Genomic DNA, 26,428 nt, shown 5'->3' with positions numbered 1-26,428 from the left:
AATCAGGACAGTGACCTGGGTAAGGGTGGTGTTACAGTTCTACCCTAATCCTTTTAACATAAGATTATAATCACAAAATGGAGGACAACCACAGGATACTGGGAATCATGGCCTAACGAAGTTGATACACACATTTTTGGGGGGACATAATTTAATCCATGACAGGCAGCCAGAGACAAAAGATACATTACTTACAAAGGAACAAAAAGAGAAATTACAGTAAAACTTCTTATCAAGTATGCAAACTAAAAAACAATGGAGTGTGATCCTTAAAGTTAAAAAAAAAAAAAGATAAACCCAGAATTTTATACAGCGAAAATATCCTCCAAAAATGAATAAAGAAATAAAGACAAAAAATAAGAATAATCATTTCTGCGTTAACATGCACTAGAAGAAATGTTAAACCAAGTTCTTCAGTCAGAAGGATGATACCAAACAGAAACTTGAATCTATATCAAAAATCGAAGAACACCAAAAATGACTTAAATGAAGGTAAATATATAATTCATTATTATTTTTAATTGTTCTAAAAGATTATTTGTGGGTATATTAAACAATTTAGGATGTATATTGGAAACTCTAAGGGGACCACTCACATTTTTTAAAAGAGATAATAAATACTATGCTGTGGTAAACAGACTCCTAAGATGGCCTCCTGTGATCCTCACCTTCTACTATTCACACCCTGGTGTAATCCTCTCCCCTAAAATGTGGGATGACCATAGTGACTTGCTTCTAGCTAATATAATATGGTAAGGGAGACAGAATATCACTTCTGTGATTAGGCTATAAAAGACTGTGACTTCAATGTTGCTAGCAGACTATCGCCTTCACAGGGGTACTACGATAAAGCAAGCTGCCATACTGGAGAGTCCCGCCTGGCAAGGAGTTGAAGGCAACATAAATATATTAATTCAATGAAATTACACCCAAAATCTCATGTTTTATTTTTTGGAGAAATCAATAAGAAAATTCTAAAATTTATATGGAAAGGTGAAGAAACTGGAGTAGCCAAAACAATTTTGAAAAAGAAGACCTAATTTATAGGATGGAAAATAATCGCCTTGGTGATAGAAACAACGCCAGAGATTGCATGATAGAATTTTGCAAGACCAACGACTTATTCATTATAAATACCTTTTTTCAACGACATAAACAGTGACTATACACAATGACCTGGCTGGATGGAATACACAAGAAACAAATCGACTACATCTGTGAAAAGAGATGAGGCGAAGCTCAGTATCATCAGTCAGAACAAGGCCAGGGGCCAAACGCAGAACGGGCCATCAATTACTCATTTGCAAGTTCAAGTCAACGCTGAAGAAAATTAAACAAGTCCACGAGAGCCAAAGTGGGACCTTGGGTATATTCCACCTGAATTTAGAGACCATCTCAAAAATAGATTTGACACACTGAACACTAATGACCGAAGACCAGGGGAGTTGTGGGATGACATCAAGGACATCATACATGAAGAAAGCAAAAGGTCATTACAAAGACAGGAAAGAAAGAAAAACACCAAAATAGATGTTAGAAGAGATTCTGAAACTTGCTCTTGAACTTAGAGCAGCTAAAGCGAATGGAAAGAGCTGAACAGAAGATTTCAAAAGGCAGCTCGAGAAAACAAAGTATTATAATGAAATGTGCAAAGACGTGAAGTTAGAAAACCAGAAAAGAAGGACACACTTTGGCATTTCTCAAGCTGAAAGAGCTGAAGAAAAACTTCAAGCCTTGGGTTGCAATACTGAAGGATTCTACAGGCAAAAAATGAAACGATGCAGGAAGATCAAAAGAAAATAAAAGGAGTACACAAAGTCACAATACCAAAAGAACTGGTCAATGTTCAACCACTTCAGGAGGCAGCATATGATCAAGAACCAATGGTACCTAAGGAAGAAGTCCAAGCTACACTGAAGGCATGGGGAATAAACAAGTCTCCAGGAATTGACAGAATACCAATTGAGATGTTTCAACAAACATACGCAACACTTGAAGTGCTCACTCATCTATGTCAAGAAATTTGGAGTCAGCTACCTGGCCGACTGACTGTAAGAGATCCATATTTGTGCCCATTCCAAAGAAAGGTGGTCCAACAGAATGCAGAAATTACTGAACAGTATCATTAATATCACACACAAGTAAAATTTTGCTGAAGGTAATTCAAAAATGGTTGCAGCAATACATTGACAGGGAACTGCCAGAAATTCAAGCCGGATTCAGAAAAGGACATGGAACAAGGGATACCATTGTTGATGTCAGATGGATCTTGGCTGAAAGCACAGAATTTGAAAAAGATGTTTACCTGTGTTTTCTCGACTATGCAAAAGTATTTGACTATGTTGATCATAACAAATTATGATAATATTATGAAGAAAAGAAATTCTAGAACACTTAATTGTGTTCATGTAGAACCTGTACACAGACCAGTTCGAACAGAGCAAGGGAACACTGCATGGTTTAAGATCCTGAAAAGTGTATGTCAGGGCTGTATCCTTTCACCACACTTATTCAATCCGAATGCTGAGCAAATAATCTAAGAAGCTTGACTATGTGAAGAAAAACAAGGAATCAGAATTGGAGGAAGGCTCGTTACCAATCTGTGATATGCAGATGATACAACCTTGCCTGCTGAAAGTGAAGAGGACTTGAAGCACTTACTGATGAAGACCACAGACTACAGCCTTCAGTATGGATTACACCTCAACACAAAGAAAACAAAAATCCTCACAACTGGACCAATAAGCAACAACATGATAAACAGGGAAAACACTGAAGTTGTCAAGGATTTCATTTTACTTGGATCCACAATCAACGTCCATGGAAGCAGCAATCAAGAAATCAAATGAAGTACTGAACAGGGCAAATCTGCTGCAAAAGACCTCTTAGAAGTGTTAAAAAGCAAAGATGTCACTTTCAGAACTAAGGTGCACTTGACCCAAAAAAAAGGCATGGTATTTTCAGCTGCTTCATATACATGGGAAAATTAGACGATGAATAAGGAAGACCAAAGAAACATTGATGCCTTTGAATTATGGTGTTGGTGAAGAATATACTATGGACTGCCAGAAGAACAAACAAATCTGTCTTGGAAGAAGTACAGTCGGAATGTTCCTAAGAACCGAGTATGGTGAGACTTGGTCTCATGTACTTTGGACAACTTATCAGGAGGAACGAGTCCCTAGAGAAGGACATTGTGCTTGGTAAAGTAGAGGGTCAGCACAAAAGAGGAAGAACCTCAACAAGATGGATTGACACAGTGGCTGCAACAATGGGCTCAAACACAGCAATGATTGTGAGGACGGCACAGGACAGGCAGTATTTCGTTCTATTGTACATAGGGTCACGATGAGTCAGAACCGACTCGACGGCACCTAACAGCAAAATTATAGGACACGCTACTGAATTTCAAAGCTTACTGTAGCTTCAACACAGAGTAGTATTAGAGAAAAGATAGGCATATAAGTCACTAGCACAGAATAGAGCATCCAGAAAAAGACCCACAGATATCAAAAAAAAATTTTTTTTTTAATACAGACAATTAATATTTTTAAAGGAACTCTTGTTTACTATATATCATTATTCCATACCATGCCAGTTGCCACTGATTCTGACTCATGGAGACACCATGTGCGTCAGAGTACAACTGTGCTCCGTGGGATTTTCAATGGTCGATTTTTCAGATATTATAATAAGTAATAATTTAACTTAAGGAATAGGGTATTGCATTTCTATGAGTCGGGATCGACATGACGGCAACAGGTTTTTTTAATTAAACTTTTTATTTCAAGTTAATTGTAGATTCACATGCAGTTGTAAGAAATGATACAGAGAGATCTTGGGTACATTTTATTCAATTTCCCCCAGTGGTAACATCTCGCAAAATTAACAGTACAAAACCACAAGGATATTGACATTGATACAATCAAGATACATAGTTCATCATCATCAGGAACAGCCCTCATGTTTTCTTTTCATATCACATGTACTTTACTCCAGCCACTACCCCCCTCTTTAATTCCTGAAAACAACTGATCTGTTTTTTATTTCTGTAATTATGTCATTTCAAGAATGCTATATAAATGGAATCATACACTATACAACTTTTGTGGATTTACTTTTTCATTCAGCATAATTCTCTAGATAGTCATTCAGGTCGATGTGTATATCAATAATTTATTTTTATTGATGGGTAGTATTCCATAGTAGGGATCTATCACACCTGGTTTAACCATTCACCTATGGAAGGACATCTGGGCTATTTTCAGGTTTCAGCTATTATGAATAAAGCTGCTATAAACATTCACGTACAGGTTTTATGCAGAGATAAGTTTTAGTTCTCTGGGGTAGACGCACTGTAGTGCAATTGCTGCCTTGTATGGTACTGCACGTGTAGTTTTTTAAGACACTGCCAAACTTTTTCAGAGTGGCTGTAACATTTTACATTCCCACCAGCAACACATGAGAATTCCAGTTGCTCTACTTCCTTACCAGCAGTTGGTGTGGTCAGTATGTAGAGGAGCACAGCGGTTAAGCGCCCAGCTGCTAGGCATAGTGATTAATCTACATTTAGATAATGTGAATCTACAATTATCTTGATATTTGGCTGCTAACCAAAAGGTTGGTGGTGTGAACCCACCAGCCACTCCTCGGGAGTGTGAGTTTAGGTAGAGGTTTTTGTTTTGTTTTTTTACATACGGATATCCGATTATTACAGCACTATTTATTAAAAGACTATCCTTTCTTAATTAAAATGCTTTTGCACCTTTATTTGTAAAATACCAATTGATACTTTTGCTTCTGGAAGATGAAGGAGATGGGCTTGTCCCTATTCCTCCTGCTCAGTACAACTAGAAACCCTGGATAACAAACTTAAAAGAAATATAAGGCAACTCTGAAAGGTGGAAAGAAGAAGGCAGACTGGCTAAGAAACTCAGGACCTTAGGAACAGCACAATTGTAGTTTCTTGGGTTTTCCTTTTGCCTCACTTATTGCACACTTGAAGCTGAACAAGCTGCCATCCTGGAAACGCTAATGGCACCGACGGAAAAAAAACCTCCAACAAAAACCTACTCTCTCTAGATGAACAGGAAACCCTGGTGGCGTAGTAGTTAAAAGCTACAGATGCTAACCAAAAGGCTGACAGTTCAAATCCACTAGGCGCTCCTTGGAAACCCTACAGGGCAGTTCTACTCTGTCCTTTAGGGTCGCTATGAGTCGGAATCGACTTGATGGCAATGGGTTTGGTTTTTGTTTTCTAGATGAATAACCAGGAAAGGGGTGGCCTAGCAAGATAGAAAACTTTTAGACAATATCTGGTCTACTCCAGTCAAATACAACAGAAAAAACTGTGGCCCCACCACCACCTATATGAGCAGAGGCTGAGTGGGGAACCTAGACTTCCACCTTTGAAACCCTGTAATAAGGCGCCCCAACACCTACCTCATTATGAAGGGGTGGTATCAGTGAAGGCCAAGAGGGAGCCAGGATGTTCACCTGGCTGGTAAATTTAATGTACATATGATAGGAATCACCACCTATCTTTTTTAATGGCATTATTAATCTCCACCTCTCCCACCCCTCCAAGAATGTGATACTGATTTTGATTTACTATCTTAGCTGAGAGCAAAGGTCAGTTTCAGTCCACAGGGTAGACCAGTGGGGACCACAGGGGGAGCTGGAACTCCCACCACCACCCAGAAGTAATGAAAAGCCCCTTCTGGTATCAACAGAGAGTCCCTGGGTGGTACGAACAGTTAAGTGCTAGACTACTAGCCAAAAGGCTTGCAGTTCAAACCCACTCAGAGGTGCCACCTGCCACCTCAAGACATGGACAAATGTCTTTTTGTCTTCCCCTCCTAAGTTTCCTGCTCTACCTATGCCTTTGATTCGATTTAGGGAGAGAGACTGTACCAGCAGAAAGCTGAAAAACCAGTACAGGTAATAACTGATCATTATTTATCATTATTTAATATCATCATGAGTAGAAAATAGAGGCACTTCACTGAAAAACATTTATAAACGACATTCAGAGTTCTAAACCTCTCATCACTAACTTTAAAAAATGCATCTATTACTAGGGGCCTGGCAAGGAGAAAGGAGTCTCCTCTGATCTTTGCCCCAAAATGTTCCTAATATACTCCATATTATAATATAGAATTTACATAAATATGCTAATTTCCTTTAGGATGAAAAGAGGGTTTAAATAATTCTCAGTTTAGTTTTTAACACTCAAAATAATTGTTGCTATGTAAATTGTAGGTTTTTATCATAAAATGATTGAAAAATTTAGAAAAAAATGAGGAAACCAAAATTAATCCAAATGAATCCAAGTTTAATTTAAAACAGTTACATCTTAAAGAAGGGCTGAAAAAAGCAATGGTGGCAGGCTCTAATAAAAAGGAAAAGCTGATAATTTTGATACATGTAATTCTACTGATATGCTAATTTAAATTATATATATAAGATTAATTTCAAAGATATGGAATAAGTATTCTGAAAATAGCACAATATTTAACTAAAGTTTTAATTAACTTACAGAGAAATACTATTATATTTTACATAAAGAAGGTAGTTTTTCTATCCAACTATCAAAGTCCTCATTCCAACAAAACACACCAAAGTTAATAAAAAGTTATGATTCAATTTAATGTTCCATCTTTAATTCTTCATAATCTTCTTTGATAAACAGATCCAAAGATAGACTAATCCTAAATAAAGATGACAAAATTGAATCTTGTTAATATAAAATGTCAGAGTCCCTAATTACTAGAAAATTTTAACATTTCTAAGACTTCAAAGCAGCGGTTAGGCACTCCAGTGGTTACTGTTCTTACGACTTACTTTCTCTAGTTGACTATAAGAAGCTTCTGATGGACTCAAAGTCTAACTCATATATTTTCCTTCTCTACTCCAACTCCTGCCAATACCCTTGGTTACTTTAACGGCCCCTTTATAGCAACTGTGTCACAGAAGCAATCTATTCCAAGCCTTCATCTCCAAGCCACTTCAGTCCTCACAAGCAAGGCCGTTTGCTTGGACACTGTCATCACCTGGAACTTCTGTTTTACATGGAGGGGCTGGAACTTGAAATGTTCCTGGCTGACATATCTCCCTACTCCTACTTTTTGCACCCCCATACTCACTGAACAAGAGGTCTTGCCCTCCTTTGAACTGCCAATGCCTTGATCTCCTACAAGCTTCATTTGCCTCCCTTGTAAGCCACACTATCTCTCATTACTCCTGATTAAACCCCTAGAATCCCTGACTCTTTGAACTTGAAAATTTCTCTTTATCATAGATATTCCCTGACATTGTGTTTTCAGCTCACTCCTCTCATCTCTATCTCCATCCCCATCTTCAGGTTTTTATCCACATCTACTGCTTGAACTACATATGACCTTTGTGCAGTACAGAAATCATATTAGCTCCAATACAAAACTTCCAGTTGCTTGCTTGGAATTTTCACCTGGGCACCTCACTATCACCTAAAATTCAACATGCCTAAATGAAATTCAGTACCTCCACAAAACCAATTCTTCCTCCTAACTTCCTTATTATTTATTCATTCTCAAAACTCCATCCCCAACATTATATTCTCTCATCCCCTAATATTATCCCCTAGATACTGTAGTTTGTTTCCCCTCCTGCATCCTGTCTGCTACCCTAGTTCAACTGCATTTCACCTATCACTTGGAATTCTATTACAATCTCCAGGTTTTCTTTTTCACCTCCTGTCTTGCCTCCGTTCCAAACCATTCTACAAAATGGTTTCATATCCTTTTTAAAATGCAAATATGATAGTTTCACTGCTTTGGTGAGGAACAAGACATTTGGATAGTCTCAAATTATCTTTCCGTAAAATACTTATTAGTTACTAAAGAAAAAATAGTAAATGTATTATATATGTTATATATATATAATATATAAATAGACATATAAAAAAGACATATACAGTGGAGAAATGGACAACTTAACTAAGAGATCAAAATTAGCCTCATCAATAAGGCATAAATGTGGTAAGATGTTAAAAATCGGTAAATCTGAGTATAAAGCATACAAGAATTCTTTGTATTATTCTTGCAACTTTTCTGTAACTTTGAAATCCTTCAAAATAAAAGATTAACAAAATGTGCCATGTTTCTTCATTTCCTACTGAACTGAGTAGAAACCCTTGACCCGGCATTCGAGTGAGATTCTGAAACACAATGCCAATAGACCTTTATACGTTTCTTCTCTCTGACAACCTTACACAAGCTTTATGTGAAAATCGAACTACATATTCTCTAAACATTTTTTTACTTAATTTCCATGAATTTGTGTAAAAAAAAAAAATATCTAAAATATACACCCTTCTTCACACTCCCACTTAAGTCTAATTGCTGTTTTCCCAACCTTAACTTACTTTTTCTATTACACTCTCCAAACCCCATCGAATTGGATATAATCTTTCCCTAAGAATTGAATGATTCTGGGTGATTAGTAAATCAGAGGGACAATTAAAAATAAAAGGGGGAAAACGATGCAGTTTGAAACATGTGCCATTTAATGATAACTGTAGAATAATCTAAAGAAAATCAGAGGTATGTAACCAGAAGTCAGAGGTAAAAGAAAGATTTAAGGGTCATACACCCAGGAGGAGTAACCGATGTTATAAAAATGGGTGAGTTATCTCAAAGTCAGTATGTAAAGAGAGAGTAGGGCCAATAATTACTCCTAAGGAAGCATTTGTTATTAGGTGGAAGCAAAAAGAACAAATAAAAAATACACAGAAAATATGATCAGAGAGGCAGAAAGAGAACTATGATGTACAGTGTAGGACGCTATAAGAGAAACAATATTTGAAGGAGTAGTAGTAAAATAATTTTAAATGTGGCAGCATGTTCAAAGAGAAAGGGAACTAAGTGGAGAGATGGAGAGAAAAAAAACAACTGGGACCATGGAAATAGCAGTTTCAATAGCATGGTGAAAACTAGGCCCAAACACAATTTTCATTTCAATACATTTGTTGAGCGCACACTATGACCAATCTCTAGAAAAGGGCATCATGTTTGGTAAAGTAGAGGGTCAGTGAAAACAAGGGAAACCCCCAATGAGATGGATTGACACAACAGCCACAACAAGGGCTGATCATGAAAATGGCACAGGACCAGACAACGTTTTGTTCTGTTATGCATAAGGTCACCAGAAGTCTGACCTGACATGAAGGCAACAAACCACTTTTTTCCAAAATTGGGTTTGAGGAACAGGTTGTAGCAAAAAATTAGCAATGGATACCCATTAAAGAGAAAGGCCCTCAATGAGATGGATTGACACAGTTTTTTGCAACGATGGGCTCAAACATAACAACGATTATGAGGATGGCAAAGGACCAGGTGTTTCGCTTTGTTGTGCATGGGGTCACTTGCACCTGACAACAACACCCACTAAAGAGTTGTAGAAAGTAGGATGTAAAAGAAAAGAGAAAAAAAAAAAAAGTCTAGACTTTATTTTAAAAGTTAACAAAACGGATTCTTACCAGAAGAAGATGGGATTCATCTCATGTAATTTGAGTCTAGGAACAACATAAAATATAAGGAAAGTTTAAGTTGGCTTCTAGTACTGGTTTTTCCCGTTAATAAATACATATTAAGAAATAAATGTTTTAATATGTTTTTAGAATATAATTACCAGCTTTTTAAAAAAGTTTTTGTAATCTGGCTTAAAGCTGTAACACAAAACAATGAATTATAAGGATGCCTTTTGTTCATAAGATGTTATTTCTAGAAAACACAGTATATTAATTTTAAGTTGTTAAGTAATCCTTACAAGATTACTTTATGTTTAATAGAAGGTCTTTTGCTGAGGCTCAGAAGAACTGGACAAGTTCAAGGGCATGCAGTGATCTGGATTACCCCCAGGATTATGTTCAGGTTTTTCTGTACATTGCTCTGCCTGTTCTCAAATGCCCTTTCCATTTAAGAAACCACTGACTGCTCTTCCTCCTTCTAATCCCCCTCCTGCCTCATTTGCCTTCTTAAAAATGAAACTTCCTCTAACATATAAAATTGGATAGAAAATGAAATCGAATATCACTAATCTAAACATTGATTTATATGTCATTATTGTAAACAAGTTAATACTATTACTGATGTAATATTGCACTAACAGTAATGAGTTTCCAGTGTCACACTGCTTACATAATGGCATTGTTTTAATTATTATGAGACTATTCTTCCCAAAATTAATATACTGTAGATTGACTGACTGCCATATAGAAGCTGTTTTCAAGTGAATGTACTAAGAACCCATAGATGCACTTGCTCATCATGGTGGCATGCGTATTAAGATATGCCTGTGAAGCGGAGAAAGTAACTATTTTGATTTACCTATTTATGTGGTATTATTAGTTCCATAAGTTTTATCCAACATAATTACCTGAGAATCCAGAACTTCCAATTATTTTAATAAACATACTAGATTACATTTAATTTTGCTCTGGCCACATCAACTCTATATTGATGCAGCTTTAGAACATGGTTTATTTAATTCATGAGTTGTCTTCCAGGAACGAAATAATGACATCAAGGCCATAACTCAAGGGCAGTTTGTGTTAAATGCATTAATTGGTCTGCAGCACGCATGGAAAGGAAGCAACTATCTGAACCAACACAAAATTTATAATTTTATATTGCAGCTAAAGTATTTTTCCTCATGAATAAGGATGAGTTTTATAATTTGTATTTAAAAGCTGGCATTAAAATTCACATTTAACAGATAAGTATATTCCCTTTGGCCAGTCCATTCCAGGCAACTTGCACCTTCTGCCCCCCTCCATTCACATCTACACCTGCCATCTACTCTATACTCACTGCTTTAAAATGATTTGTACTTTTAATTACAATGACAGTGACAACCAGGTAGTCTCATTTCTATAGATCTGCACACCAAACGTGACAATTACAAAAACTACCAGTCTAATGTGATACAAGGGTAACTAAATTGTTCTAGAAGCCAGTCTTCTTTCATACAATAAAAAATTATGCTAACTTACTTTTACTAGATAATCGCTGAGAATTCAGTCTGAGTCTGTATTTTTCATTTTCTTCAAGCATTCTAGAAATAACTTTGTATACTCTATTCCATACTGAAACCTTAAAAACATAAGCACAGTTAAGGAACACTGAACAGAAAACTAGGAATACACTTTGATGGAGGCAACTGGGAGTGACTCAACTGTGTTGCTTGTCCATGGATATAATCATTATAAAGCAGTACTCGTACTCAGCAAACTAAAACCTAAATGGAATTGTTTCCTCACAATAATTGAATTCTTTGATCTCCTTCTCCAAGTTTCCTAGCCTTTCCTCCTTGTACTATTTAACTTAACTGGCCTGGAGGAAGTTTCCTTTCAAAAGCAGTGTCTACACAGTCCTACCTAAATAGTTCCAATACATTCAATTTTGTTGTGAAAAGTAATAACAAAAGAGTGAATTTCTATTTCAATGTCTAAACCACTGGGCAATGATCTGATTTTTTAATGTAATTTATTTTAGTAAGAATTACATTTCTCCTAGGACATACTAAAGCAAAATTACTGGAGAGCATCAATATACCAAGGTCGCTGGGTAGGACTCTATAATAGAGTCACAAGAATGAGGACTATGGGATCACATTGATCTCGGTTCAAATTCTGGCTTTGCCACTTACCAGTTGTTTGACATTGGGCAAGTTTTCACATCTCATCTAGGAATAACTTAATATAGTGAATTATTAGAACTAATTTAAAAAATACATGTAAAGCACTTAGCCCAGCGTCTAGCACACAGTAGTTTTAAAGTAAATACTGGCTATTGCTCTGTTTTCCTCACTCAGGAGGAATTGGTTTGTGGAAGAAATATCTCTTAGCACAGTGGGAAGATTAGATGCTCACTCAAATACATGTGCTGCAAGGGTAAGTCACCCTAATGTTATTTTATACTATATGTAAAATATATACTATCTTTGGATGATATGCCATAGATAAGTGGATTATAAATCAAACTCAAAGCTTACAATTACAATTTTTTGTGTCATTATCACTTAGCAATTTCTTTAAACTGAAGTACAAAAATACATAGTAGCAATCAAAGATAAGTAGAGCAACTGATCCTGAATGTTTTTACAACACTCAAGTTGCCATGACATCTGGACCACCAGCAGTGAAAATGCTTCAGCAGTAAACATCTTTGTCGGTTGTCTTGATAGAAACTTAGTACGCATCCCTTGTCTTTAAAAAAACAGTATGACACCTATATGGATATATTATTCTTTTCTGTGAAATTCATGGTTTTCTTGTCATACTACATTACCTATCGCAGTTTGTTAAAGTCTATGTACCATATACTATGCTTTGAAAAATCTTCCAGTGGGTTACATTTTGATTATAATGTATTTTATACCTACAAACACAAGAAAAATTATTCTTTACGGTTCATCAATATTTCCAAATCTAGTTCCAGTTCTGCTAAATTATTTCTATTTTCTCATTTCAATAAATTATTCAAAAGATCGAACGATTTTCACTGTCTTGGGTATCTACACACGTTTGTATTTAGAAAGGATGATCTAAAATTCAAATATTGCTCATGCCCCTTTACCATAACATACCTCTTTCTTTTTCTTCTTTATTATTTTGGAAGCTTCATTCAAAGGTATGGGAAAATCATATTTTTTAGCTATATTCTTCTGGGTTAAATCTAATTTTTAAGAAGAGATTGAGAAGGTAAAATATCAAGGTCAGCACATATTTTAAAGTACTCACTATCCTAAGAATGGAGATGTCCCTGGAGCTCTCCTTGGGGGCTTTTATACTTGTTGGTATATTTCTGATCAATAGATAATACGGGGTTACCAATTAGCTAATAACATGCTAAAAACAACCAAGAAAGCTAAACAACCTTCGAAAAACCTGTTGCCATCAAGTCAATTCTGACTCATGGCGACCCCATGTATGCAAAGTAGAACTTTGTTCTCTAGGGTTTTTGTGCTTGTGACCTTTCGGAAGCAGATCACCAGCCCTTTCTTTTGAGGTATCTCTGTCTCTGGGTGGGTTCAAACCACCAAACTTTTGGTTAGTAGAATAACACTTAAAAACAACCTTCGAAATGACTAAGAAATTATCTAGTTCAGTCTCCTTCCTTTTCTGATTTGAAAAGCAAATCCCAAAATGATGGTTCAGCTACTCAGCAACAGAGTAACTAAACAAACACCAGGAAACACATTTTGCCCCAGCTTCTCTCTCCAGTCTCCACTGCTGCCCCAACTCCAGACACATATGCTTACAACTACACAAAATGCCCACAGCACTGGCTCCAGCAATACCTTGTTCACAGTAGGCAGGACACTCTATAGCATGTGTTTATAATGCATTTCCTCAATAGACTGTGACCTCTTAAAGGGCAATAGCCAAGTGTTTCTTATTCATCTCTATCCTCACATCACCAGACACAAAGTAGGTACTAATGAGGTTTGCCAAAGTGAGTAAGTTTCCTAACTCTACTCACTAAACCCTGGTGGCTTCCCAGATGTCAGAAGAAAACCTAAAGGTTTGTAATCCAAAGGCAAAATCATAAAACAATGTGTTCCCTGAAGCCTTTATATTTGTTTTCCTTTTGTCTGGGCCACTCCCCCTACCCTAAGCCTTCTCTACCTAATTCCTGCCCTGCCACCACTCTATACCTGGCTTTGTCTTATTCATTCAATATTTAACTTTCCAGGGGGCCTTCTCTGATCTCACAAAGCACCCTAGGCTCACAGTTATCATAGGATTTACCACATAGTTTACTTGAGGAGTTTGTTTTATTCCTCACTAGAGATTCAGTATCTAACACTATAGATACTTGATTATATGTAACAGGTATTCCATTTGTTGAATTAATCAGAATATGCTCTAGAATGGCATTTCCCAATTTGTAAGATGCATGCCACTGATAATGAGTAGGACATAACACAAAAGAAGATTATTAAGCCCCATGGTGAGAAACTCATTCCCTTTCCAATTCTCTTTCAATCTTCTGATTACATCAAGGAGATAGTCTTGGTTTAGTGCTGTTGTTGTTGCTGTTATGTGCCATCAAGTCGACCTCAACTCATGGCTACCCTATAGAGCAGAGTAGAATCGACCCATAGGGTTTCCAAGGAGCAGCTGGTGGATCTGAACTGCTGAACTTTTGGTTAGCAGCTGCAGCTATAAACCACTGCGCCACCATGGCTCCTAGTTTAGTGCTAGTGCTGGTAGATATTTTGACCACAGCAACCTTCAGCAGACAACCTATTTAGCTAGAATTTAATAATACTGTTTTGATTTTATTAGGTTTGTTTTTAATTAAGTTTTATTTATGGCAAATGGTAAATGTTCTCCATACAGGCAATGATAAAAACTGTTCTAAAAAGAAATTTAGTTAAGAGGAAAAATGCATCTATTTTAATAAATAGGTAAATGGCAGGATATGCAGACGTGACATAAAAACATACTCGTTTGGGAAACTGCTCTTCATTTATCCTTCCCTCTAAATGTCTACAGCCTTTGAAATACTATACTTACATCATTGCCAAATGTTTCCTGTTTGTGAGTCTTAACTGATCTAGATATATACTCTTTGAGGATAGGAATCATTCAAGTCTACCTGTAATTGCGGACTTGAACTATGACAAGAATACAGAGAAAGGGAAAAGATAAAATTATTTCTTTCACTTATTTTGTGTACATAACTGGGACCAGCTCATAGGTATGCAATGGATTTCATCCCAACCTGTATTTTAAACTCTCTCTAGTCCTTTCTCACACACCCTGACCCAGTCAAACTATCCTTCCAGTTCTTTCTTAACCACCATCCATCACTGATCCGTACTCAGTGCTTTACTCACTTTTTCCCCTTTTAATTCCTTCCCCTTATCTAGGCTCCATGTGTAAATCTCATTCTTTTGAAGGATGAATGCTTCTTCCATCACCATGAGCCTTCCCTGATGTGTTCATCCCCAAATTATTCACCATTTCCCGAGTATTTATTTGTACATCTACCATAGCACTCATCATCCTTCATTAATAAAAATTATGAATATATCTCCCGAGTTCTATGAGTCAGGGAGCCAGCCTGATGAGTCTTGTTTAAAATGTTAGAAGAGTTGCCTGACTGGCCTGCCCCTTGGACTCTGATCGCCAGCTCATTTTACAAACAGCTGACAAGTTTATCTTCCAGAAGTGCACCTGTCTCTGGTAACTTTATTCCACCATTCAGAAATCTTCAGTGGCTAGAAAATGAGTCTCCAAGGTATTCTGCAATCTGGCCAGGAACTTTTTTGTTGTTGTTGTTCATTTAATAAACATTGGTATTTGATGCATGTCCACTATGTGCTAGACACGAGCTGACTGCCCCCTTCCTTCAAGCACTCTCTGATCAGCGTGCCAACATTTATTGAGCACTTCATCTGGACCACACTGTGCTAGGCATTCTGCATGCTTTACTTCATTTAATCCTCATGGCAACCCTTTAAGGCATGAATTATTAACCCCATTTTACAAATAAGAAAACTGAGAATCATAGTAGTTAACTAACTTGGCCAATATTACAGTGCTAATAAATGAAAGGGCCAGGATTATGTCTTCCTGACTTCAAGGCCAATGCTCTTAATAATCTCTACTGTACAACTAGCAATTTCTCCATTCATGCCCCTTGATCTTCTGCCGCTATGTCTCTTTTAACCCTGAATAATCAAGGCCCTACTCAGATCTCTCTCTTACAGCCCTCATATATACTAGCTTATATTCCCATTATGTGTGTACAAGTTCCTAGAGAGTAGACTATTTGCTTTATCCATCTGTGTCACTAGCACCTAACTAGAGCTCACAACACAGTAGATGTTCCCATAAAGAGCCAGCATAAGAATTTAATGAATATCTATTTAAAGTAATATTATGTTAAATACATTCAAGGCTGAGTAAAGCCTAAGCATTCAAGCACTTTCTGGCTTGACTTAAATGTAAGTCTACTCCAAAAGCCCCCTTCCTTGACTATATCCCTAGTTTCGCCAGCACAATGGGGGTCACCAAAGTTTTAGGCTCCATTATCTGCCCAGTTGCCGAGCATAGAAACTTCAGGCTTGGTCTCAACTCTTCCTTCTCCCTCTTTCAGTCTGTCACCCAATCCTGTCCATTTTGCCTCCATTGCCACTGCCTTAGTTCAGACCTTCCATCTCCCCACTCAACTACTGCAACTGCCTCATAACTGCTCTGTGGACTCCAATCTCTCCCATCCCCATACCCTCCCAGTTCTCCTCCCTCTCGATCTGATCTTGTCACTCTTGCCACAAACGAAGTGCAAAAAATTCAAAAATTTCAAAACCAAATTACAGAACAAATTGCATTATCATCATCTCCCACCCCAACAGAGCAGCCAACTGGAGGAAGGCCACCCTAGGTCAGCAGAGCCCAAAGTTACAAAAGCGGAAAGCTGGTTTCATAACCCCTGCTCTTTGCCACTGTTTTTTCCTAGTGTGTGTGGGTATCTCTGGCACTAATTCATGCACTCCTTTCCCCCGCTGATGTGCTTCTTTATCTATTTTTTACTGTTCTTTGCCTCCAATCACTGTCTCAGTGCTGGACTACTATTTGTCTCTGATCTTTAAGTGCTAAAGTAAAAACGACTCCTTCCAGGATCCACTTTGTTCTTTCTTCACTTCCTGTTCTCTTCCTTTCTTAAAGGCTAAGTCCTCCCTAGGACCACCATCACCACTCTCTTCTATTCCTAGTAATGCATTTTGTTATCTGTTTTTATTATTCAAATGGGCTGCAAATCCAGGGCTAAAGTATCTCATACAACTCCTGGGTTTTTCAACCACCAGCCCAGGGACCAAAAAAAAAGGAAAAAAAAATTTGAGGGCCTTTTAACAGTGGAGCTCCTAGAGGTGCACAGAGTCCAGAATAATGACCCTGCTTAATAAGCACCCCTGAGGGTTTCCCACTGTGGCTCATTTTCAGGAGTCAATCAAGTTATATGGAATACAGTTTCATGTTTCTAAAGTTTCAAATTTGTTATTTATGCCTATGCAATGTTTTCAAATCACACAGGCTTTCATAATGCTTTCAACACTGCTGTGCTGTCAAACTATATGTGTACAACTCATTCATAACATGAACTTTAAAATGGAAATATAAATCTCTACTTCTGTGATGCACTCTAACCTGAAAACTTATAATTAGCAACCTACAAGCTGTTAGGAATGCTAAGTCATGAGAAAGTTATTCAGAACACTTTCAATTTTAGAAATTGATAAACAGAAGAATGTAGTAACTTCTGGACGCTGGCATTGCGCCTGCACGCTATGATACAGATATTGTAACTCATAAATAGATGAGGGGTTTCTAAACTAGAAACAGAAATATTTGAAGCAGTGGCAATGATGTAACATATAGGTAAACCTCCCTAAATTGGCTTGCCACATATATGATATGATTAAAACCTCCCCAAGTTGACTTATTACACACGTGATATGACAGAAATCTCTCTAAGTTGGCTTGGCACATGCACAATACGATAAAGGAATTACAACATAAAATTATATTCTGTAAGGTGGTCTTAAGATACTAGGTGAGTCGTAAACAACCCTTGAATCTTAGACCTTAAAGAAAAAAAATATGACATGCTAGTCTTTGTTAAATATGACATCACCTAGCCCTTACTGAGCCAGGCCAAAGTTGAAAATTCACATCCTACACTGACTAGCAGCTCATGCTCTGAGAAGAATAAGGCAGAGGCAAGGAATCTTTAGTATCCGACTCTCTCCAAAAACCGAAAGTTTGCAGAGACTCAGCCATCCACCACTGACCTCAAACCCTAGCTACGGGGGACTACCACCCAGTTCAAGCCTTGGTCAAGCCTTCCTCCCAAGAACCTCTTGTAAAACTTAAAAAGCCTGAAGTCTAAAGACTGGGACACTACCACTGAACTAACACTGTCAGTGTTAATTCCGATTCTCCACTGACAAGACGAATGTGTCAAGGTCTTACTTACATGCCTTGCCATGACTACCTTGCAATAAATGAGTTTTTGCATGACAAACTTGAGTATCTCTCTACTGATTTCTAAATTTCTAAGATTAAAAATCCTAAAGGGCAAAAGTAAATTCAGTTCTGAAAGGATACCAAGCAGGATATTTCTGTAATTTTCAAGCTGGGCTTTAGTCATTCCTGCCTCCAATCCAATCTCCCCTTATAGCATGAACTAACTCAATCTGACCCTATCACTTCTCTTTTCCCAACCTTTTCAATGGGGGACCTTCTGGGTAGCTGAAGACAATGGCAACTTCCCAAAATTTCATCCCCAGCTAATTCACAATTACAAAAATTCTATGCCAAACCACACTCTAAGTATTACTTAAAGGCAGAGAATGCTGAAACAAAATAGCTAAGTAGAATGAGAAAAATCATTAAATTGCAGAACTGTGATATCATATGTTTCTGCCCTACCCCAGCAAAGGCTTTGTGGCCCTCAAAGGCAGATCAGGAAAAACTATGGGGCAGGAAAGGAGGGCCACTAGAAAAGGTGCCTGTGGGAAAGCTGGAGCTATCAACAGAAAGAGTAAATCTCCCTAAGTCTGAGAATAGAAACCCTGGTAGTGTAGTGGTTAAGAGCTATGGCGGGCTGCTAACCAAAAAGTCGGCAGTTTGAATCCACCAGGTGCTCCTTGAAAACCCTATGGGGCAGCTCTACCCTATTCTATAGGGTCAATATGAGTCGGAATCACTCGATTGCAACGGGTTTGGTTTCTTTTTGGTTAAGTCTGAAAATACTAAAAACTAACTGGGCAGATGAGAGCACAGACTACAGGAAAGGGATTTCAATATGCAATTTAAAGGGCCAGACACCACATAAAGTACCAGACACCCAATTTAATGGGGCAGACTCAGTTTAAAGGGGCAAGCATGATTTAAAGGGACAGTCTACCAACTGCACAGTTTGCGGGGGAGGGGGGCGAGAGAACAAAAAGCAAGGATCATAATTTAACATCAGTAAACATCCATTAAGTAGAAAATTCCAAACAAAACTCTCTAATCACAATGCAATAAAACTAGAGTATACTAGCAAAAACAAAAAAAACAGAAAGCCCCTGGAAATTTATAATATCTATTAAGCAACTTCAGGGTAAAAGGGGTAATACAAGCTGAAATTACAATGAAACACTACATATTAGAATCTATAAAGTAGTGATTAGATGAAAATTCATTGCCTTAAGCACATTTATCAATAAAAAGAATAAAAACTAATGAATTAGATTTCTTGTTCAAGAAAAGTACATAAAAAGTAAAACAAAAGAAAGCACGAGTAAGGAAATAATAAATATAAAAGCAAAAATTAATTAGGAAGAGATGAAAATAGATCTAATTAATAAATTAATCAAAATCTTGGGGTTTTATTAAAAAAATTAAAAAGCCACAAAACAGTGGCTAACTTAACAAGAAAAAGGGAGAAGGCACATAAATACAAAAAATGACATGAAAGGGGGAAAACAGCCATTGAAACATAAGAAATTTTTTTAATTATAATATACTACTTTGCAGACCTCTATGCAAATAAATTTGGAAACCTATATTTTCCATGCGGAAAATATTAAACGACGCAGGGACCATCAAAAGAAGATGGAAGGAATACACAGAGTCATTATACCAAAAAGAATTAGTCGATATTCAACCATTTCAAGAGGTGGCATATGATCAGGAACCAATGGTACTGAAGGAAGAAGTCCAAGCTGCTCTGAAGGCATTGGCAGAAAACAAGGCTCCAGGAATTGATGAAATATCAATTGAGATGTTTCAACAAACAGATGCAGCACTGGAGGTGCTCACTCGTCTACGCCAAGATATATGGAAGACAGCTTCCTGTCCAACTGACCGGAAGAGATCCATATTTATGCCTGTTCCCAAGAAAGGTGATCCAACCGAATGTGGAAGTTATAGAACAATATCATTAGTATCACACGCAAGCAAAATTTTGCTTAAGGACATTCAAAAATGGCTGCAGCAGTATATCAACAGGCAAGTGCCAGAAATTCAGGCTCGTTTCAGAAGAGGATGTAGAACCAGGGATATCACTGGTGATGTCAGATGGATCCTGGCTGAAAGCAGAGAGTACCAGAAGGATGTTTACCTGTCTTTTATTGACTATGCAAAGGCATTCAACTGTGTGGATCATAACAAACTATAGATAACACTGCGAAGAATGGGAATTCCAGAACACTTAATTGTGCTCATAAAGAACCTGTACATAGATCAAGAGACGGTTGTTCAGACAGAACAAGGGGATACTGATTGGTTTAAAGTCAGGAAAGGTGTGCGTCAGGGTTGTATTCTTTCACCATACCTATAATTTTTTTTTTTTTAATTTAATCTGTATGCTGAGGAAATAATACGAGAAGCTGGACTATGTGAAGAAGAACGGGGCATCAGGATTGGAGGAAGACTCATTAACCTGGGTTATGCAGATGACACAACCTTGCTTGCTGAAAGTGATGAGGACCTGAGGCACTTACTTATGAAGATCAAAGACCACACCCTTCAGTATGGATTGCACCTCAACATAAAGAAAACAAAAATCCCCACAACTGGACCAGTGAGCAACATCATGATAAACGGAGAAAAGATTGAAGTTGTCAAGGATTTCATTATACTTGGATCCACAATCAACACCCATGGAAGTAGCAGTCAAGAAATCAAAAGACGCGTTGCATTGGGTAAATCTGCTGCAAAGGACCTGTTTGACGTGTTGAAGAGCAAAGATGTCACCCTGAAGACTAAGGTGTGCCTGACCCAAGCCATGGTATTTTCAATCATGTCATATGCATGTGAAAGCTGGACAATGAATACGGAAGACCGAAGAAGAGTTGATGCCTTTGAATTGTGGTGTTGGTGAAGAATATTAAATATACCATGGACTGCCAAAAGAACAAACAAATCTGTCTTGGAAGAAGTACAGCCAGTATGCTCCTTAGAGGCAAGTATGACGAGACTGCAACTTACATACTTTGGACATGTAGTCAGGTGGGATCAATCCCTGGAGAAGGACATCATGCTTGGCACAGTACAGGGTCAGCGGAAAAGAGGAAGACTCTCAATGAGATGGATTGACACAGTGGCTGCAACAATGGGATCAAGCATAACAACGATTGTAAGGATGGTACAGGACCGGGCAGTGTTTCGTTCTGTTGTGCACAGAATCGCGATGAGTCGGAATCGACTCAACAGCACCTAAAACAACAACATATGAAACGTATAATTTCCTAGGGAAATACAGATGATCAAAACTGACCCACTAAAATTAGAAAACTTAAAGAAACCAATTTCCATAGGATACAGAGAGAAAATTACTAAAGACTGTCCGACAAAAAGCACTAGGCTCAGATGGTGTCACAGAAGAAATTTACCAAACCTTTAAAGAGCAGATAGTCCCAAATGTCCTATAAATTATTCCAGATTATTGAAAAGGAAGAAAAAGTTCCTAACTCCTTTTAATGAAGTAAATATAACATTGATACTTAAACCAGATAAAGAAGAACAATGAAAAATTTAAGACCAATATCTTTTATGAATATCAAACCCTTTGCCGTCGAGTTGATTCCGACTCATAGTGACCCTATTGGACAGAGTAGAACTGCCCCATAGTTTCCAAGGAGTGCCTGGCAGATTCCAACTGTCAACCTCTTGGTTAGCAGCCATAGTATTTAACCACTAAGCCACCAAGGTTTCCCTCTTATGAATACTGATGCAAAAATTCTAAACAAATGATTAGCAAACAGAATCCAACACTATCTTAAGAAAATCCTACACCATAATCAAGAGGGATTTATTCCAGAAATGCAAGGTTGGTTCAGTATTAGGAAATCCACTTATATCACACACCGTATCAATAAATCTAAGAAAAATATTATTGTCTCTAGAGAGCTGAGAAAGCCTTTGACAAAATTCAACATCCATTTGTGATAAAAACATTGAATAAAATAAAAATTGAGAAATACATTCTTAGTATTTTAAGTATATATATATAAGCCTTACTCCAAAAGCCAGTAACACTAGGAGCACTTCCACTAAGATCAGGAACAAGGCAAGGATGCCCAATATCTCCATAACTGGTCGACATTGTACTCAAGGTACTAGCCAATGCAATTAGCCAAAATAAATCAATTGGAGGCATAAGAATGGGTAAAGATGAAATAAAAACTATTATTTGCAAATGATGTAATAAATAGGATACCTGGAAAATCATGAGAATCAATGATAAAACTAACTGTAACAATAGAAGAATTCAGTGAATTAACAGGATCTAAAATTTTAACATTTTTTAATTAACATACAAAATAGGCTAAGTGAAAGAAGCCAGTCACAAAAGACCGCATATTGTATGAGCATAATGCAATAAAATTAATTAACTAGCAAAAAAAAAATTCCCGGTCACAAAAATACCACATATTGTATGGTTTCATTTATACGAAATGTCCAGGATATGAAAATGTATAGAGGCAAAAAGTAGATAAGTGGCTTCTTCAGGCTGAAATGGGAGTTGTAATGAGGGGAACAGAGTGGCTGTAATGGATATGGGGTTTCCTTTTGGGGTGATGAAAATGTTCTAAATTGACTGTGGTGATTATTGCACAACTCTGTGAATATACTAAAAGCCACTGAATTGTGTACTTTAAATGAACAAACTGTATGGATTGTGAATTATATCTCAACAAAGCAGTTATAAAAAATAGCAAAGGAGGAGGGATGGACCCTCAAAAGGGACGCAGGACTTTTTGGGGTGATAGAAATGTTCTATATTTTAATGTGGTGGTAATTACTAGGGTATATAAATTAGTCAAATCTCATCAAAATGTATGCAAATTAATCCTCAATAAAGTTGATCTTTTTGAAAATCAATAGTCTTCATATATACCAACAATAAGCATTTAGAGAACATAATGGAAGAGGAAATCCCATTTACAACAGCACAGAAGATTAAATACCTGGAAATAAATTTATAAAGGAATATGAAAAACCTATACGAGGTAAATTTTTGAATTTAAAACATTTCTGAAAGACACAAAGCAGACTGAACAAATGGAAAGACATCCTCAATTCTTAGATAAAGGTATCTGAGTAACACAAACAATTTGTGGCCACAGAAAAAAAAGGCCTGGCAATCTGCTTCCGTAAAGATTACAGTCAAGAAAACCCTGTATCTCACAGTTCTGAGTAGAACTGGGGTTGCCATGAGTCGAAGTCTACACAACAGCAACAGGTTTAGGCTTTTCTGGTATTCATAGATAGGGTGAATCAACAATTTAAAGACGTTAGTGCCCCTTAAGTTAATTTTAAAATTCAGTGAATTTCAATGAACACACCAACAAGCTATTTTATGGAGTCAGATAAATACTAAAATTTGGAACTAAAATGATTTGCGTATTAACTTTTCAGTGAAGAACCCAAGCAGACACCAAACTTAACCAAACTATAAGGTTCACATCATCAGTAAGATATATCGATATCCTAAACCCCTTGATATGATACACTGAGAAAGGTACCTTTTCGTGGTATTCTTGCTAAAACTGCAAAACTTCATTCCAATTATGAGAAATCAGACAAACTCAAATTGAAGTACATACTACAAAATAACTGATCAGACTCTTCAAAAGTTTCAAAGAAAGACTGAGAAACTGTTACAGACTGGAGGAAGCTAAGGAGAAATAACAACAAAATAAAATGTGGGATCCTGGATAGGATCCAGGAATAGAAAAAGGACATTACTGGAAAAACTGGTGAAAATCAAGTAAGATTTATGGTTTTGTTAATAATACTGTAGCAATGTTAATTTCCTGCTTTTAATAATTGTAGGATGGTTATGTAAGTTGTTAACATTAAAGGAAGTAAGATGAGGAATATAAAGAAACTCCCTGTATTATTTTTATAACTTTCCTTCTATAAGTGTAAAATAAGTCAAAATTTAAAATAAAAAAATAACAATGATGCTGCTTCATCCTCTTAGGATGAGGGAAACTTCTTGGCAAGAAATGTGAAGACACCAAAGTCTTCAATGCCTCACTTCTTCCCAACGGCCCCATCTGAAGTTTGAGACTTTCACACATTTTCTATATTTAGAATACCCTTCCCCTGACAAATCCTATTTTTTGTTCTTGACTCAATCCCACAGTATCTCTCTGGTGCTAGTGTCAGCTTCCTCTGCACTCTTCAACTTCTGATCAGTGCTCTCAGGACTCTTGTACTTTGTACAAATCCCTGCTCTATAAAAGTACTAGCCATCCAGCACTCCACTCTCTAAAAAGCCATTGTCACTGTTGTGTGGGTTCCTACTCATGGTGACCTCACGTGTTTCAGAGTAGAACTATGCTCCACAGGTTTTCCAATGGCTGATTTTTCAAAAATAGATCACCAGGCCTTTCTTTCAAGGCACCTCTGGGTAGATTCAAACCCCCAACCTTTCAGTTAGTAGCTGAACACTTAATCATTTGCACCACCCAGGGACCTCTTTCCCCACTCTCTACTCTTGTTCATTATAATCAACCCCTGAACCCTAGTCATTAGCCCACAATCATGGAGGCTTTAGCATCTGGCTCACAATCTTCTCCATGCTAAGGCCCCCATCATGCTGGACAGGGGGGTCTTAAATGGCTCCATCCACTGACCTCTCAGATCTGTTCCTTATCTCAAATGACCTTCATTTCCACTACAGCAATCCTTTCCCAGGGCACACAGCCTGAAATGAATTCAAGAGCTTATCTTTCCACCCTTGGCACATGGTCTAGAACTTAGACTGACAGAGAGCTAAGCCTGGCTGGCAGCCTAACAGGAAGGCAGGTTGACTGGATGACTAGAAGGCTAGCTGGTGGTCTTTGCGACCCACTCACTGCCAGGTCGGGTGGACGGCTGGCAGGACGGTTTTAGCTGAAATGAGGCCTGCTGAAGCTGAAAAACTGGCTAACTGGCAAGAAGTCTGGGAGGCTGACAGGGAGGCCAAGTGAGGGCGGGAAGGAAGGCTGAAAGGGAGGCTCGGGAAGGCCTAGTAGCTGACTGACAGGAAGGTTGCCTCCAGCGGGACGACACCAAGCAAGATGGCTGACGCAGGGAACGCCAACAGGAAGGCCAGACTGGAGGGCTGAAAGGCTGACTGACGCGAAGGCAGTCTGGCTGACAGGAATCCCGCCTGACTGTGGGGGGAGGTTCCGGGCATCGGTCTCCACCACCCACCCCGAGCGTCCTATCCCGCCGCACCACCTGCACGCGCCGCCGGCCTGGAGCCGCTCTGCGCCCTCGACGCCCTCTGCTGCGGAGAGGCTGAGGCCGCGGCGGCGGCCGCGGGAGCCCAGGGACCCGCGCCAGGGGGCAGCTCCGCGACGGAGCTCAGCTCCCCGCCGCCCGGGGCTCCCGCCTCCGCCGCCCGCGGCTCCTCCTGGCTGCAGCCGGCCCCGAGCCCGGGGCACCCACGGCCCCGCGCCCGGCGGCCGCCCAGCTGCAGGACGCCGCCACACTGGTGCGAGCCGAAGCGGGTCACATAGACGAAGCGGGCCAGGCCCAGCTCCCGCTCTCGTCCTGCCGACATCGCAGCCTCTTCCCCAACTGCTGCGGGCGTGCCCTCAGGGCCCCGCCGGGCGCGACGAGAACGCGGGTGGGGGAGGGGCCGCGAGCGGGAGGCCCACGGGGGGCGGGGCGGAGCGAAGTGGGGGCCGGACTGCCGTGCGGGAGGGGGTGAGGAAGTGGGCGAGTGAGGAGGTCCAGGAGGCCAGGTCATCCTGGGGCTGTGTGGAGGGGCAGGGAGGTAGGAGGGGAGTCGGGAGTGCACCACTCTGCAGGGAGGAGCTAGGAGGAAAAGGGAGAGCAGGAGGTTACTCGTCTGAGGGGGGTGACGGACCACTCTTCACCAAAGTGGAATGAGGATTTGGGCACCAGATCACTTGAGGGGGAGCAGATCTTGAGGGGGCAGACCCCTCCAAGGAAAAGAGCTGAAGGAGAGGGCGGAGAAAGGGCCCAGGTCACTGGGGTGCACCTCCCTGTGGTTAGGTGTGGCACTAGCCGTGGATCTGACGGGCCTGGAGGGTCGCTATGAGTCCCAGTTGACTATGGCAACGGGTTTTTTGTTTGTTTGTTTTGGTTTGGAGTGTCAGAGTCGAAATCCGACTGAAAGGCAATGGGTTTGATTTTGGTTTTGGAGTGTCAGCAGGGTGAAGTTGGGGGCTTCTGGAAGAAGATAGAAAGAATCCATTGCTGCAGAGGGTTCTGTTGTTGTTAGGTGCCATCTAGTTTGTTCCAACTTATAACGATCCCTATGTGGAACAGAACGAAACCCTGCCCAGTCTTGTGCCATCCTCACAATTTTTATGCTTAAACCCACTGTTGAAGCCACTGTGTCAATCCATCTTGTTTATG

The 26,428-nt window shown here is 38.9% G+C and overlaps 3 protein-coding genes across 4 annotated transcripts in view; all 3 read right to left on the bottom strand.

Annotated features, from left to right (window-relative positions):
- Positions 1-11,109, bottom strand: part of NSG2 (neuronal vesicle trafficking associated 2) — a 118,902-nt gene extending 107,793 nt beyond the window's left edge. For both annotated transcript variants that reach the window (XM_023551509.2, XM_064279152.1), the window contains exons 1-2: positions 11,033-11,109; positions 9,518-9,553 (exon numbers count right to left, since the gene is read on the bottom strand). The gene's annotated coding sequence lies outside the window, so the exon portion shown is untranslated. The remainder of the gene's footprint in view (positions 1-9,517; positions 9,554-11,032) is intronic.
- CPEB4 (cytoplasmic polyadenylation element binding protein 4) overlaps positions 1-26,428 on the bottom strand; it is a 134,646-nt gene that overhangs the window by 8,540 nt on the left and 99,678 nt on the right. The window contains exons 10-12 of the transcript XR_010320859.1: positions 12,628-12,716; positions 11,033-11,132; positions 9,518-9,553 (exon numbers count right to left, since the gene is read on the bottom strand). The gene's annotated coding sequence lies outside the window, so the exon portion shown is untranslated. The remainder of the gene's footprint in view (positions 1-9,517; positions 9,554-11,032; positions 11,133-12,627; positions 12,717-26,428) is intronic.
- C2H5orf47 (chromosome 2 C5orf47 homolog) lies at positions 3-25,793 on the bottom strand. The gene is made up of 6 exons (XM_064279719.1): positions 25,280-25,793; positions 12,624-12,716; positions 11,033-11,125; positions 9,670-9,706; positions 9,518-9,553; positions 3-6,710 (listed from the first exon to the last, which is right to left on the bottom strand). Coding segments are annotated over exons 1-5 (738 nt in total). The 3' UTR covers positions 3-6,710; positions 9,518-9,552.

The sequence above is a fragment of the Loxodonta africana genome, chromosome 2 (genome assembly GCF_030014295.1).
Source record: "Loxodonta africana isolate mLoxAfr1 chromosome 2, mLoxAfr1.hap2, whole genome shotgun sequence".
In the NCBI taxonomy this organism is placed as follows: Eukaryota; Metazoa; Chordata; class Mammalia; order Proboscidea; family Elephantidae; genus Loxodonta; species Loxodonta africana.
Note: the sequence above shows the minus strand (reverse complement) of the source record. Positions and strands in the feature narration are given on the sequence as shown.